We start from the raw sequence: 16,604 nt of genomic DNA, 5'->3' as shown, positions 1-16,604 counted from the left end.
CTATATTTAGATCATAGTAACTTCACAAAACATTAGTTGGATAAGATTAATTTTCAATTTAATGCAATTGATTTTCAAGGCACTATCTTAGAAAATTAGCATTTGGTGCTACGTTTTCTAGTTAAATATTTATGGCTTTATTGGGTACAGTTTGGCATTTTGAATTAAAAAAAATCTATCTCACAAAATTGTATTATAAATATATTAATGGTTCTCTATTTTTTTAAGCTACTGATAACATGAGGTTTGTGAAAACAACACCAGACTAAAACACAGCATACCTCTACTAACCTAAAAAATCATAAACCTGGGCATATCATTCCTCTTTTATGGCTTCATTTGGTAGAGATGTTTGCTCTAAGAGAGTATTTCTCAACAGCGGAAATTTTACTCTGGGGTGACAAACGAAGGAAAATTATGGTTTTCATAATAATTTCCAAGAATTTGCTTTTCCTCATTTTTTATATTCACCTATAACTGTAACACACCAAACATCCTGTCAAAAAGGAGCGGCGGCTGAAATTTGTATGTGTTTTTGTGTGTCTGTGTTTCAAAACAAGTTAACATTCATTTAAACATAGCTTTATTGGACCCCTCACACTCTCAAGTGGAATTAACAGTCTTAAATGTATAGCCCACCATTTTCGACTTTTTAGGGCACGGAGAGTTTGATCTACTTCTGTAGGGCTGCCATTTCGACTAAACAGCTTCATCATAATAATTCATTAAATTCTTCATTGTTTAAGCCTTCACACTACATTCACCCCCAACAATGCCACTGCAACTTCATGACCATAAACTCCACTGTACATAACATACATTGTATCAAAATGTGTTTTGAAATACTCATGTTTTTAAGGAACAAAACATGTATTTTGTTCCTATCATAGTAATGCCTAGAGTCTTTGAAGGAATAATCTCTGGAATGTAACATCTCTGGAAAACTTTTACAACCATTATTCTCAAGTCCTAGTTCTTTAAGAATCTTTCTTCTTTCTTGGTGATTCTTATAAGTAAAAATCATCATTCTACTACAAAAGTTAAAACAAAATGAATGAAATTGAACTGAATTTTCCTTTTCTTTTTATATTACTAGCTTTTAAGAGGATCAAAAAATATAAGGAGAATCTAGAATAAAACATGATAAATTTGTTTTACTAATATTCATGTATATTGTATAAATGTCGGCCTGCAATAAAAACATCAAGTCTTGTTAGACTTTTATATAAAATCTTTTATTCTCTTCAATTTTTAAAGGCAATTGCTTATACAGGTTTCTTTTAGGGATTTACTATCTGGGATTACTTCTCTTATTTTCAATTGTACACAAAAAAGAGAAAATGAACTCTGTAAAGAATAGCCCAATATTCCAAATTATACTGAGTTGGAGATTATCTCAAACTCAGTGCTTTGTCTGAAAACATTTTCATTAGCATCTACATTTAGAACTATGGAAAGATCTGAGTATATATTATCAAAGAGCAAATTATATTTTCCAACTGTTATAACTAGTATTAAACAAGGCAAAGTCTTTAAATACTCATTAAAACTCTCTTTTGAAAAAGTAATCATCTAAAATCGGTACTAAGACGACACAGTGCCAGAACTTAATCTCTCTTCTCTAGTTTATTCCAGCCACAAGGTCTTGGCAGTCACAGTCTTGGCACTTTTTGATCAACTTTACCAAAAAAAAAGAATAATTTGCATCCAATATTACTTATTACAAGTCGGAAATCTGTGACTATTTTTCTATTCATAAACATGATCCTATAAGTGATCTCTAAAATTAAATAATCAGAAACTGGGTCCAAATTTACTCTCATGAAAATGAAAATAGCACAACATGAAATGCCTTCATTTGAGGCTAATGTCACAGAAAGAGAGAATACCCAGAACTCAAATCTCTCTCTTTTTATTTATAAATATTTGCATCAGTAAGTTTAACAAGAACATATATTATTTCTTTTGGGGATGACAGCAACACTGACAAACAGTCCCTGTTATGCCTGTCATTATGTTATTGCTAAATCATCCACAACATCATGACCTGATTTTAGTTACCAGGGACAAAGCCAAAACATGGAATTTAAGTTTCCTTCTGATTACATACAAATAGCCAGCACTTAAGAAAACCTTTGAAAAATGATCTACGTCCAGTTAAAAAAAAGAAAAAAGGGAGGGAAGGAGAGAAGGAAAAAATGAAAGGAAGGAAGGAAGGAAAGAAGGAAGAAAAGAGGGAAGGAAGGAAAAAAAAGAAAGACACCTTTAAAAGCCTAATATCACTAATTACACAGTAGGCCTTTGACATTCTCTATGCTGGTATAATAACTAAATGCCAAGTAACAAGAAAACAGTTTTCCCTGTGAGATCCCTGTTGCATGCTTTGATTAAAACTAAAAATTTACAACAAAATCAACCCTTGGGTAAATTGCTCTTTGGTTTAAATCTTCGTTACCTCCTAGAATTTTGGTAAAATCACTTTGTTTTTAAATTAAGCTGGCCCCTCCTTCTTTACGCCATTACAAAAGTCAAACAACAAGAACCAGACATAAATTTCAGAATGAAAAGAGTTTTGTTTGTGTGTGTGTTTGTGAGTCCAACCCCTGCATACAAACTGTTAAAAAACAGATGTTTTAACATAGTGCTTTATTCCAACTTAATCTCATCCTTGAATGAACTTCCTTCACGTTTCAACCATTAAAAAAAAAGCAGTCAATTTCCTGGTGGTTGTAATTTAATTAAGTAACCTTTCACACTGAGCAAAACCCAAAAGCAAAAGGGTCATTAATCTTTCTAGGGATTAGAGACACCTCTAGAGCTTCAAACATTTACCTCTCCTTCCCCGCAGTAGAAATGCTTTTAGGAGGATCATGGTTCATACCTCACATTCCCTGGAGCCAGAGATGGTATATGTGCAGGGCCCAGATCCATTAACGGATATATCCATGGTCTCAGAGTTTGTAGGCTTATAGTCCACATAATACTCCTGTAAAGGGGAATTCATTTGCCTTTCAGACTCTCTGGCCTTTTTCCGCCGCCTCTTCATAAGAGAGTGTTGCTGAAGTTGTTTCATGCTGGCTGGGTAGCGTTTCCAAGACACATAGATGACCAAGAGGATCATGGCCACTGAGAGAAAGAGAGCCACGCTCCCTGCAATAATTTTGTGAAATGAAACATGCTCATATTCTTGCTCTGTGCCAGGAATCTGAAACCCTGGGGAAGGGCTTGGTGCTTCAAGGGTGGGCTGGAGGGGGTCTGGTTTGGCGATTGTAGGTTTAGGGATAATCAGAGGCTTCTGGGGAGTTTGGGGCACCAGGTGTGATCTTTCTGTGTTGACCACCTGGACTTCAGAGCAGATATTATATGTTTCCACTGCATCACTAACCTTTTCACCCTGGATATGCTTAGGTCCTGCACATATCATGGTGCTTTCCTTATTTCCTTTAAAATTCTTGAGCCAATAAAACAGAGGACAAATGCTCCGACTGCAGTCCCACATGTTTCCGGACAAGGTGATGGATATTAATGAGATCCACGCATTGACAGTTTCCTGTGAGATGTTGGTAAGCTTGTTGGAATCCAAATTCAATTTCTGCAAATTCGGCAGACATTTAAACGTGCCAGGCTCAATTCCTTGGATGTCATTCCCTGATAAATCCAAGTTGTGTAAGGAACTCCAAGTCCATGTCAAGCCTTGGCTGATGGAGCGAATCCTGTTCCACTGTAAGTAAATTGAGCGGAGGTTGAAGAGACGTGGAAAATGAGCAAAGTTGATCTTGGAAAACTGATTGTGCTCCAAGTGGAGCTCCTTTAACTTCAAGAGGCCAGCAAAAGCATTTCGGGACAAGCTTCGAAGACGATTGTAACCCAAATCCAGAAAGTCAAGATTTCGACAGTCTTGAAAAACTCTTATGGGCACAGTCTTCAGTGAGTTAGATCTCAAGTGCAAAATGATGAGTTTCCGAAGGCCTTTAAATTGTTCCGATTGCAACGTCTGAAGCTTATTGTAGGAGAGGTCCAGATTACGGAGATTGGGAACTGGGTGAAATGTTTTATTGTGCAGATAGGTAATTTTGTTGGAGCTTAAAATTAATTCTTTCAGTCTACGGATCCCTTGAAATGCATCTTCATCCACTGAGCTAATGTAATTATGGTCAAGATAAAGCCATATAAGCTGGTTAAGGCCGGCAAACTGATTGGATTTGAGTTTCTGAATGCTGTTGAACCTTAATGATAAGCCTTGTGACCCTCCAGAAATGTTCTGGGGGATATCTGCAAAAGCATGAGACTCACAGTACACAATTTTGCCATCACATCTGCAGTTCTTTGGGCAAGCTCTCTGAGCCCCTGCGAGCGTAACAAGCAGCAGTGTGGGAAGTAGCACCAGCACCACACGCATGCCTCTCAGCTGCGTAATTAAATGGAAACCTACAACATTAAACAGAAGACAAACGCACATTGTAAAGCTATTAATATACATCACCATCAGCTTACCAATATCAGGGGTATTTCATCTCGCGTAGCTATGGGACAGTTGATTTGAGAACAATGTACCTAACATTTAAAGCCTTATTTTCCTCAGTGTTGCATGTTTGCTATTCAGGTTTCATTCTTTCTTCCTTGATTTTCAAATCACCACAGTGCCTAGAAGTAAGAAAAGCCTCCCCGAATTTCAAGAGTTCATTTGTACACAAACACTGAAAAGCACAGAGCCTATCTTATCACTTAATGCCGACATTTTAATAACAATAATTATTTAGCTAGTCACTCTGTTGAGCACCAGTACCAAAAGGAAGAGTTCTAATTCTTCCAGTAACGGCAAAAATGTGACATAGTAAGCCCCATACTTGTACCTCCTTTTGAGTTTAGCAAACAGGCTGTGATTGGCAAAGGAGCTTCAGTAAGCTGTCAAGGTAACCTAAGTTTGCCCTGCCTGAAATTGTATCCTTATTGCACAATGAAATAACAATATATGAGCTCTGAAAAAATGGCATTGGGACTAGTATAGGCAGCCAATGAAGCATGGTATGAAGACTAATAACAGTGCGAGGTACTCTCCAGGTGTTAAAGAGCATACATGCTCTCAACATTCAGGAAAAGCTGCCTAGTGAGGCTCTCCTGCCCAGTGATACATACATCGGCTCATAGCCCTAACTACTGATAACACAGGATACTCCAAAGTTAAGACTGTTAAATTCTAATTAAACATTTGCATAAAAGGCAAAATAATCTTGTGTAGTATTAGTTTTGCTGTTATTTTTAACACAGCTGCTTTTGTAAATTTCAGGCATAAATAGGGAGAGAAACAGACCGGTTATCCCCCTCCCCCTCATCCCGACCTGCTCAAATTTCTCACTCACTTTTTTTTCTCCCCTACCTCCATTAACTTCAGAAGACCTGCAAAGTTGCAATCTATTGGCACTTATGCTGCATTTCCAAGTCATACCGTGTTTAGGGACTTCTTTCCTCTGTCAACAGTAGATTTATTATTTCTTAGCGGTGGGGAAAAAAAAATCCTACCGTGTACTGCAGTTTCTTTATTTCTCTTAAATATTCATGTTTTCAACCAAGAGGCAATCAGCCAAACCCCTAATCAAAAAACTCTCCTTCTTTGCCTCAACCAGTTAAGTATTTTTTTTTTTATTTGAAACCCGATCTTGCTCTCTGTCCTCTTGCCAGCTACAGACTCATTGAAATACATTCTAGCTCTCCCATACAGGAGAAAGACGGGGGGGAAAGCCAGTCACACTTGAAAAAATAAGACTGGCAAATGACTGCTGGAAATTTGGAAGCTATGTTCAGGATACAGCTTCAAAGATAAAACAAGCCCTTGTGCGACCTCTGATAAAGTAAGGACCCCACCCCGACACACACGCAGTAAAGTGTGAACAATCTTCCTGACAGCAACCAGAAATACAAGCATGGTTAATATTATCAAGAAATAGAAGCAAACACAACATTTATCTCAAGCTCAATTCCCAAGCTGTAGGTACGCATACGGTAGAGACAGTCTTCAAGATATTCCTCTAGAGTCTGTTTAAGTCCGCGTTATGCATTTACGGATTAAAAAAAAAAACTACAAAGAGGAAAATGATCTAAAAATATAATAGCAACTATAGTGAGTCAACTGGCAAACTCAGAGGTTGCTGCTTTTTGCCTGTTTCTCCGTCTTTTATCAGCTAATGCCATGACTGAGGATAGGAAGCCAAGAGGATCAGGTTTGCTAAGAAAGAAACAACTAAAGTTCACTTACCCATCCTTTGTCATCCAAAAACGTTTCCCCCCTTTCTCAGCTTTCTTCTTATTTGGTCTCTTGGGCTGAAACCGACACCACCTTCATGACACAGTGCGGCTGTCATTCACACCATTCTGATCTCGCATGTGAGCTAGAAGCTCCATACAAACTTCCCCGAAGAGGACAGGCAAAAAAATATATATACATATATGAAAAAAAATCAGCATGAGGTGGGATGGGGGTGCGGGGAGAAGGAAGCCTTGCGGGGGGAGGGGGAGGGCCTCTAGGCTCTGAGGACCATTGTGTAATTCACCAGAGACCCATCAGCAGTAATTGGCAATCTGTGCAAAAGAGCTACAGCCCATCTCGGAGGTAACCAACTTCTCTGTAAAAAGAGAGGAAAAAAAGAGAAAATCTTCAGAATACCTGGCATTCCTTATTGTGCTGGCTTTTGCCATTCCCAGATAAAGCAATTCATCCTCTGGATTTTCAGTTCTTGAAGCAAGTGGGCCTCCTGTGCTGTATGAGACCCCAGTTTAAAAGCTATGCAGGCTAGGTTTATCCATTTAGCTGGTCAGGTTTAAAGTGTTTTGTAGCTGTGCTGAGAGGCAGCTCTTGTCTAATTCAGAAGGCTTTCCAGAGACTGATGATGCTCAGAGCTTGTTGGTGCTAATGCTTGAGTTTGTGATACACTGAGTGCCCTCCGCTGGAGAAAACAGATTGCACATTAAAGACGGGAACAAGTGAGCCTGTCAGTGGTGTGCAGCCTTCCCTCTCTCAGAAAGGAGAATTAAAGGCACAGGATCACTTTTTTTCTCTCCAATTATACAAATTATGAAAGGTTTATGCCAAGGAGTTCCATTCAGTGATATCAAATATTAAGTAAGATACCGCTTCTCTAAATATTATGCAATTAGTAGTTTTTAAAAGTTGCCTCAACCTGAATTTTTTTTTCGCTGCACATACCGCAAGAGATTTCTTACGTTTTTTCAACAACAGACATAACTTGAGTTTTATTTTTGTTGCTGTTGGTTTGTTTTATTTATTTACATTTTTTAAGCAAATCACATAGAGGAACAATCTTACCCAAAGGAAAAACATAATTAGATCATTTTTAAAGATAGTCACATTTAAAATTTTTAAGTCTAATTTTTAAATTCCCAACCCCTGATAATAAAATATATTCTGCAATTATGTGCATTTTATTGAACAGTCTAGATAATTACTTTCTAAAAATGCACATTTTTAGACAAAGCAGTTTTTTAAATACTATATTACTAAATGTGAAGGCAACTAAGAGAAACTAAATGTTAGTGAGATAAGGGTAGAATATGACATCCTTAGTGCAGTCATTTCTTAAACTTGTCTACATTTATAATGCAATTCTTTTCCTATGCAAGTCACTTTCATAATGTGTAATTTCAAGAAAACACAAACATGTGAATGCTACATCATCTTTGTATTTCTCTCAAGTTTGCAGAATATCCTCAGAATTAGGAAGGATGAAATGATAAAATACCTGAGATATGCATTTTAAAAAACCTAGACACACTTTCCTTGAACTTGTACTGAACCTTGAAAAAAAAATATAATGCATCACCTCCATTTTGTTTCTCTTCTTTGCTTGTTTATTTCATAATCCTCTGGCACATAATAAATTTTGGAACAATCCAGAAGAATGAACCAATGTAGTATAGAGAAAGACTGCCAGGTAAGACTGCTAACCTACTTTAGCAGGTGTGAGAAGTTTAAATAAATTTTACATAAGCATCTAGAATTGCTGTGGATCACTGGAAATGAATAGTTTTAGAAATATTTCTTGGTTTTAGATTATCTGCCAAAATATTAATAAGGAGGGCTTGTCATGAATAACATATATAATTTTAATAAGTAAGGAGGGCTTGTCATATGAATAACATATATAATTTGACTCAGATTTATGAACAGGCAGTCACAGGCAACTGTCTAATTACTAAGATTTCTCAAGGAACAGAAAGGAATAATATGTCCTCCAAATATATCCCTTTCCCATTAACTGATACCTGAATTTCTATTTTAGAAATGTATGTCTTTGGCTTGAGGCTTAATACCTATTAAAATGCAAATGAACACCAAAAGAGGCTATTTTATTTGGTTAATGAAAGGGGTATACCTTTCTAGGAAATAAATAAACACAAATGATACACATATAATTTGTTCATAGTAGTATAGTTTACAGAAAAACAAAAACCCCACCCAAATATTCAATGACAGAGGATTAGCAAAGAAAAAATTAATATATTCATGAAATAGAACACATGCTGCCATTAAAATTAAAATGGTTTCTATTTGCTGATAGGGAATGTGTAATGTACAAAGTAAGCAGGGTGGGGCAGAGAACACAAGTACTAGAGTATGATGAAAGGGAGTCTATTTCTGTACATAATTTTATTTGCATGAGGCCAAAATAAAATATACAGAGCAAATTTTCCTGGGAGATGGATTTTGGATGTATTTCATCTTTTATGATTTTTTTGTCTATTTGTATTTTCTAATTTTTTAAAAGTGATGACTATGTGGTACGTGTGATATATATACATATATATGTATACATTTTCCTTTGAATACAGGATATGAGAACAGCTTTTGATAGTAGATTGAAAAACATCTCATGATGTTATCCACATTCATGCTATATTAACCAGCTAAAATGCAAGTCTCGTTTGAAGTACTAAGATCTAATAGATGCTGTATTCCAAAGTAGATACTAGATCATATGCACAATTTACAAGATATAAAAAAATCAGTTACAGGTCTCTTGAACACACTGTGAGAACATAAAAGGGTCAGGAGAGTTGAGAGTGACAAAGGATGTTGTGTGGAAGATTTCTTTGGAAAGAGCTGTCCTGATGTTACCTACACACATGCATGTGTACACACACACACACACACACACACACACACCCTTCACCTAAGGGAAGGGGGAGTATGTCAGCTCCTCAGCTTAATTGTACTGAAAGGGACTTCTACAGGCTACATGAAGAATTTGATATGTGTTTCCAATAGTGAGCCCAGCACTATAGAACGGTATCTGATTCTTGTCTGAGAAATCCAGAAGAGATAGGTTTGCCAGAACAAAGAAGAGTTAAAGTAGTGTTGGGATTGGCTTTCACTTTCAGAGTTTGTCTGGACAAAAATATGTACAAGTGTTTTTCATCCAAGAAAGGAGGGCTATGTGGGAGAGAAAGAATCAGCTTGAAGCCATTTTGAATCTTGGTGATACCCCCAACAGAAAGAGTCTGTGTAAGTGCATTGACCAAACAAACAGACAAGTAAACAAAAAACAAAAAGAAGCCGACGAAGTTTGGATAGGCACTAGATAGATGAAGAAGAAATGTGTCATCCTTGTCATGGGAAGTTTGGTCCATTATTCCTAATGTGGCTATTAAAGATCCCTCAGTGTGTCCATGAGAAAGAGAAACACGCTTTGACATCTGCTAAGCCCAGAGATCAAAAACCCTTTTTACAATTGTACCAGTCAACCAAGAAGTTTCCTGAGAGGGTCAGAAACAGCGGTGAGTAAGCGTGGGAGGAGGTAAGCAAAAATGAGGGAAGCTGACTACACTTCCTCTTTTTTCCTAGGTAGCTGATGGCCCACTTGCAACTGGTCCTGCACTGGAACAGAGAGAGCAATGCTTGTGCTTTATATGAAATATGAGGTATTGATTAATATGGTGGACTTAATCATTTCATTTACTGATTTGAGACTTTATGAACTAAGTATAACAGGATTTTTTGTCACCTCAAAGAGCATTCATTGATCTTACCTTGATAATTTCAAATTGACCATGGTAGGAGTATTTACACCAAGGAAATCAGCAAAAGCTAAAACACAAGGTGTGATGTATTGTTTTGTTGAGTGTCTAGACTTAAGAAAGTGATGAAGAAAATATTAATAATACAGATTAAACTTAAAACTGTACTGTTTTATAGCCATTTAATTATAAATAACACAAAAATTGAGAAATATCTTTCCAGTATTTGAAAACTATTATCTGATTGAGCAAAGAAGTCACACATCATTGACAAACAAGCGAAATTCCAGAATATGTCTTTGTTGTTTCCTTTTTGCTTACTCATCAATGTAAACAAAAATATCAGACAGTATTCACATTGGAATAATGCTTGGAGAGCCAGTTCTTAAACATTTACCAGCATAACACCATGTCTAGTGGTCTACATATTTATTGCTCCAAAAGTGAACCAGTTTGAGCATGTAAATGCTAGTGATGACCTGGTTTCAATCAATAAATCAAGTAATCAATCAATTGCTATTATCACAATCAATGTCACTTTCAATATCTTCTTTCTTTCCTAAAATATTATTTGATCTCCTTAATTAAAAATTAAAAGGCTGTGTGGGCTGGCCTGGTGGCATAGTGGTTAAGTTTGCGTGCTCCACTTCAGGGGCCCGGGGTTCACGGGTTCGGATTCCCGGCACAGACCGACACACCACTTATCAAGCCGTGCTGTGGCGGAGTCCCATATAAAGTAGAGGAAGATGGACACAGATGTTAGCCCAGGGCCAATCTTCCTCAGCAAAAAGAGGAGGATTGGCAACAGATGTTGGCTCAAGGCTAATCTTCCTCGCCAAAAAAAAAAAAGAAAAATAAATTAAAAGGCTGTGTCAGTTAAGAAGTTTAAAATTACAAGTGAAAGAAATCTTAACTCAAATTGAACAAAAATAAAATAGAAAATTATTTTAATTCATGCAAATGAAATATTAGTCAGATATAGCTTGATCCAGAAATTGAATGTATCCAGTTTCCTTTGGTCCATTTCTCAGGCCTAACTTCCTGTGTGTTATTTCCATTCTAATTCTGGTTTCTAGATAGCTCCAGTAGCTCCAGTGTCATACATATTAAGATTCAAGAACCAGTAGTAAATGTCATATTCATGCAGTGACTCTAGTGGAGTCTTTTTCTTCCACACTTGAATAATATTCTGTGTCCAGTGGATTGAGACTCTCTGGGTGGTTTACATAAAGGTCATGTATTCTACCCCTGAAGCAGTGCTGGGAATAGCTTCTTAAAAAACATGTATTTAAAGTGGGAGGAAAAATTATGTGTGCATCTCTTCCAAAGTATGAAGTCATCATTAAAAAGTGGCTGCCCTGCCAGGGCACACCTTGCAGCCAGGTGGGGACCATGTAACTAATCTTCACCACGGACTCTGAGCAGAAGTGATATGTATCACTTCCAGGTCCAGGTGGTCAAGAGAAAAGGTCTCTTTCTCCTTCTTCTGACTAGAACCTAGGACTCTAACGCCCTGTTAAACTACTGGATTACAGAGATTATTTATGTTAGAAGTGTAAATGAGATAAGGGGTAGTGATAGATATTAGGAGCAAAAAGTATACACCATGCAAATAAATACATAAACCAACCAAACATATAAACAAACAAAAATAATAAATAAAAAGCAAAAACAAAACAAAATAAAACATAACAACCCAGTAACCTTCTGCTCTTGCTCGAATGGTACCTATGCTTACTTTATTCTCAATATGCAAAGCTCTTCCTACTCCGATTCACCCAATATTCCTAAACTTCCTAACGTCATTCTTAAATGGTAAAAAAAGCAAAATTAATATGTTCTGCCTACTCTCTCCTATACACACACATACACACTGAAAAACAAACCATACATGCACAGGCTTAAAAATAATGCAATCATCAAGACATATTTTAATTATGAACATTTCAACATGAAGAGGAACCTTGAATCATCTTTTTTCAAAATAAATGACCTTGTCTCCCTTTTCAATTTACTTATCATGATTTAATAGTACCTCATTTCTGATCGTAGTGATAATTAGTTACTTACCTTGTTAAAAATCTAAAGAAAAATAACATTTCATTATGCATATAATAACATGTATAGGGCCGGCCCCATGGCTTAGCGGTTAAGTGCGCGCGCTCTGCTACTGGCGGCCCAGGTTCGGATCCCGGGCGCGCACCGACGCACCACTTCTCCGGCCATGCTGAGGCCACGTCCCACATACAGCAATAGAAGGATGTGCAACTATGACATACAACTATCTACTGGGGCTTTGGGGAGAAAAAGGAGGAGGATTGGCGATGGATGTCAGCTCAGAGCTGGTCTTCCTCAGCAAAAAAAAGAGGAGGATTAGCACAGATGTTAGCTCAGGGCTGATCTTCCTCACAAAATAAATAAATAAATAAATAACGTATAATATTCAGCTGAATCTAGGAATCTTGATGTCCATACAGAAAACCTTTAAGTGCAATGTATATATTAATTAGGATAATGTTCATATTTTTAATACAGTCACAGCAAGAGTTGTATTGAAATATAGACACAAAAATGGACTCTTTCTGGGTCTCATTTTATTAACCAGTGAAGTGACTTATCAAATAAGAAAAATAAATTGATAACCTATTATAGGATATTAATAAGTAGATAATGATAATGTGAAACATGATAAAATGAGGGTTGGGGTGGATGAAAATTGGACATTAAACAAATAAAAACAAAAATGAATACATAATTTATGGATCAGACAAATGTTAGTAAATGAAAAAAGAAGATATTATTAAACATAATAATGAGAGATAATTTGTATGGGAGAATTGGGAAAGGAATCTTTGAAAATAACATTTTAATGGACTTTCAAGTAAAATGCTCTCATATATTTGTGAAAAGAATGAGTAGGAGTGAACCAGGCAAAATGAAGGACAAAGGAGAAGAATGTAGCAGAGAAAACAATAAATAATGAATAAATAATGGGAAAAAACAAACAAAATAGAAACAGACTCACAGATGATTCAATATTAGAGTTATCAGACACAGACTTAAAAATAGTTGTGGTCACTATCTTAAAAAAAATAGGTGATAAAATAGGGGATTTCAGCAGATAAATAGAATTTGTGAACAAGAATCAAACCCAAATTATAAACCTAAAACAAGAATAATTGAACATAGTTGAAATTAATTACTCTATAGATAGATTTAAACGGAAATTGGGAAGAGTTGAATGGAAGATTATGTAGTGAACTAGATAAAACAGTAGAATGTGAAATTTAGTTTAGGGGCTTTCATGTAATTATACAGATTTTTTTTGTCACCATCATAGAAAAGAATACATTTTACTGAACTGAAAATACTTTTTATAAAGCCATATTACTCTGATATTTTTTACTTTAATTTTGCTTAATGATATGCCAATAATGTACCTAATTGACTTCTCAGTGTATATGGTTTAAGCAACATTGATATGTCTAAACATACAGATGTAGAAACTAAAATTAAGATAAGCTTAATAGTCTTTTCAAAATCTCACAAATACTTAATATTAGAGCTATGACTAGAACTCGATGCATGTGCAACGACATCATGTCATTTACATAACATGAGCTTTCTGTCTCTTATAGCCAATAGTGGCAACATCTATTAGAAATTCCATTACCAAGAAGAAACTCTTGGCTCAGTTATTTATAATTATTTGTTTGTCTTCAATGTCTGTTGTTTTCATAAACTTCGAGGTGATATAAGAAATCATGGATAAAAGGACTGACAAATTCTTATATAAAAATGCACGACTTTGCTTCAGTGAAAAACTTGAAAAGAAAATGAAAACAATAGAGCAAGGCTTTGTTTCCATATGATATTTAAAAATGCTTACAATATAGATAGGAGTAATAAGCTATCAGAAATTCAGAAAATCAGACTAGAAAAACATATAAAATATATATTCCTAATAGGAAAAGAAATAAAAGATAAACCACATACTGACTATATTATCAGATGTTGTGTTTTAAATTATATTGCACATGTTTTTCCGTGGTTGTCAAACCTATACCTATAGTGGAAATATAAATTAGGATAATTATTTTGTCATGTACTTAGCAGTATGTATCAAGATCCATGGAAACATTCCTAGCCTTTAACCTAGTGTTCCCATTCTAGGATGTCTTAAAGTAATAGTATACAATATTCAAGCATATTCATTCAGTATTACTAGAAAAAGAAGAAAAAATAAGTCACAAAATAAACTTTCAAAAAATTAGAATATGTTACTCAAACACGACATAATCAATAAAATATTTATACCCACTAAAATATGAAAATAATTTTTATGACAAAAGCAAAATGACATTCATTTTATTGATTACAACGGTGTGAAAAAAATCTATACTCATACCAAAAAAAACCAAAAGTAACACAGAAAAAACATAGCTTGATAAATTTATAACTTTTTTGATAATTTCTATATGGTTATAATTCTCTTTCTGCGAAACATATGGATCAGAAGGATAGAAGATGGTACCAGAAGAGTGTTGAATTCACTCTAAATTATGACAAATTAATTTCAGATATTGATCAAGTTTCTAACTTTATACAGAAAGATCTGACATACTTTGTAAATAATTTTAAACTAAGTATCTTTCCTGACTACAGAAACACACCCAATCAGACCTCCATTACAGGAGGCTGATTGGTGCAAGTAGGTATTTTACACCCTAATCTCCTTTTGGTGTCTGAGCCATGCCGATAACTCTCTTTGCCCTTTACATCTCACGTTTATCTTCTATAAGGAAGAGGATGGTAACACAAATCTGTATAGCAGAGAGATTTTGAGGGTTAAGTAAATAATGAGAGCAACACATATCAAGATCTATAAAGTGCTTAGTTCTACTATAATATTGCCAGTAGTATTCACGCTTATATAGCTGGTAAAAAAATATATTTAGTAAGTACTAATGTTTATTATTTTCTGCATATTGTCCTGACATTTCTAGCAATTATATTTTGGTAATTGTCATCATATTGCTCTTATTGATTGGTTTTGGCCTTCTACAAAGTGTGGTTTATAATATCTTCCATAAACACAAGTTTTACAATTATTCACTAGATAGTTATGTTCATTGTCATCATATGATAGTGCCTATTTGTGTACGGTCCTCTGTGAAGTACTATACAGAATAGTTTTGACTGAAATAGCCCAACCAGGTATGCTGTATCAACTAATGCATGAAGCCTTAAATAACACCATTAATCAATATTCTTTTTCTTTCTGCCACGCTGGTACATTTTCTCAAATGAAAGCAAAACAGTATATTAGAAAGAACATGAATATTGAAGTAAAAAGGAAACAGCTTTGCATTCTAATGTAGCGTTATTAGCTGTTTCTTCATTTAACAAATACTTACTGAGTATGCACTGTATCAGTGAGCAAAAAAGATCTGTCTGTCTTTGAGGCTGGCCTGGTGGCATAGGGGCTAAGTTCGCAGGCTTCTCTTCAGGGGGGTTTGGATCCCGAGGTGTGGACTGACGCACCGCTTGTCAAGCCATGCTGCGGCGGCGTCCCATTTAAAGTAGAGGAAGATGGGCACGGATGTTAGCTCAGGGCCAGTCTTCCTTAGCAAAAAAGAGGAGGATTGGCAAATGTTAGCTCAGGGCTGATGTGATAAAAAAAAACGGGATAATAACATATGATTTCTAAGATTATTTTGAGTACTAAATGTATGTATGTCCATATCAATATCCATATATTATAGGTATAGCCATATATTTATATTTAATTAATGCATGTTCAGTGTTTTCCCTGGTAGATTTAATAATATTCAAAGAGCCTGTCTGTTTGTATTTTTGTATTTTTCACTATCAACTTTTTTCTTAGAAGAGAAAGTAGGCTTTTACTTCTTTTTTATTCACAGTCATTGCCAGGACATTACCAGGCCTGCTCAAGTTCTTCCGTTGAACATGTCTTATTGCATTGGCACTATCATCAAGGGGACCTGTATTACGGTCCAGGCTCAACTACAAACCAGCAAGATGCCCTTAGTAATATCACAATTTGACTAAACATTTTTCCCGATAATATCTAAAAGAGGGCATCAGATTGCTTTAGGGGCTAACAGTCCCTGATTAATTGCATACTAACTGAACTCTAGCAAACAAATAATAGGTTATAAATATTAGGAAAATATAAGAGAATATTTGGTCTTCTTGCTTCCATATAAACCCTGACAAAATTAGATCTATCATAGATTATTCTACCAGCTACTAAAAATCCCTCCATATATCACATATATTATATAAAAGAAAAAAGAAAATGTTTGAGAATAACTTTTTAGTGAATTAGATGAGAAGACATTAAACTGCCACCCACCCAGATTAAAGTCTTTCATAAGGAAATTCATGACTTCACAAATTAGCCCTTTATTTCTAAACAAAGCTTTTCAATTGAGGAAAAAAATCTTAAATATATCCCAAATGCAAACGCTCCTTGTTTGTAGCTATAGAGAGCCCAACTGGGAAAAACAAAAAACAAAAACCAAAAACTTAAAAGTTGAGTTTATATAAAT

At 35.4% G+C, this 16,604-nt stretch overlaps 1 protein-coding gene across 1 annotated transcript; it reads right to left on the bottom strand.

Moving 5' to 3' along the window:
• Positions 1–1,246: 1,246 nt before the first annotated feature.
• LRRTM4 (leucine rich repeat transmembrane neuronal 4) lies at positions 1,247–15,632 on the bottom strand. The gene is made up of 3 exons (XM_014792721.2): positions 15,447–15,632; positions 6,254–6,620; positions 1,247–4,428 (listed from the first exon to the last, which is right to left on the bottom strand). The coding sequence occupies exons 2-3, from the start codon at positions 6,255–6,257 to the stop codon at positions 2,876–2,878; spliced, it is 1,557 nt and encodes a 518-aa protein (XP_014648207.1). The 5' UTR covers positions 6,258–6,620; positions 15,447–15,632; the 3' UTR covers positions 1,247–2,875.
• Positions 15,633–16,604: the final 972 nt, after the last annotated feature.

This window comes from Ceratotherium simum, chromosome 11, assembly GCF_057802395.1.
Source record: "Ceratotherium simum simum isolate JZ-2026a chromosome 11, ASM5780239v1, whole genome shotgun sequence".
Classification (NCBI taxonomy): domain Eukaryota; kingdom Metazoa; phylum Chordata; class Mammalia; order Perissodactyla; family Rhinocerotidae; genus Ceratotherium; species Ceratotherium simum.
This window is presented reverse-complemented; position numbering and strand designations above follow the sequence as displayed.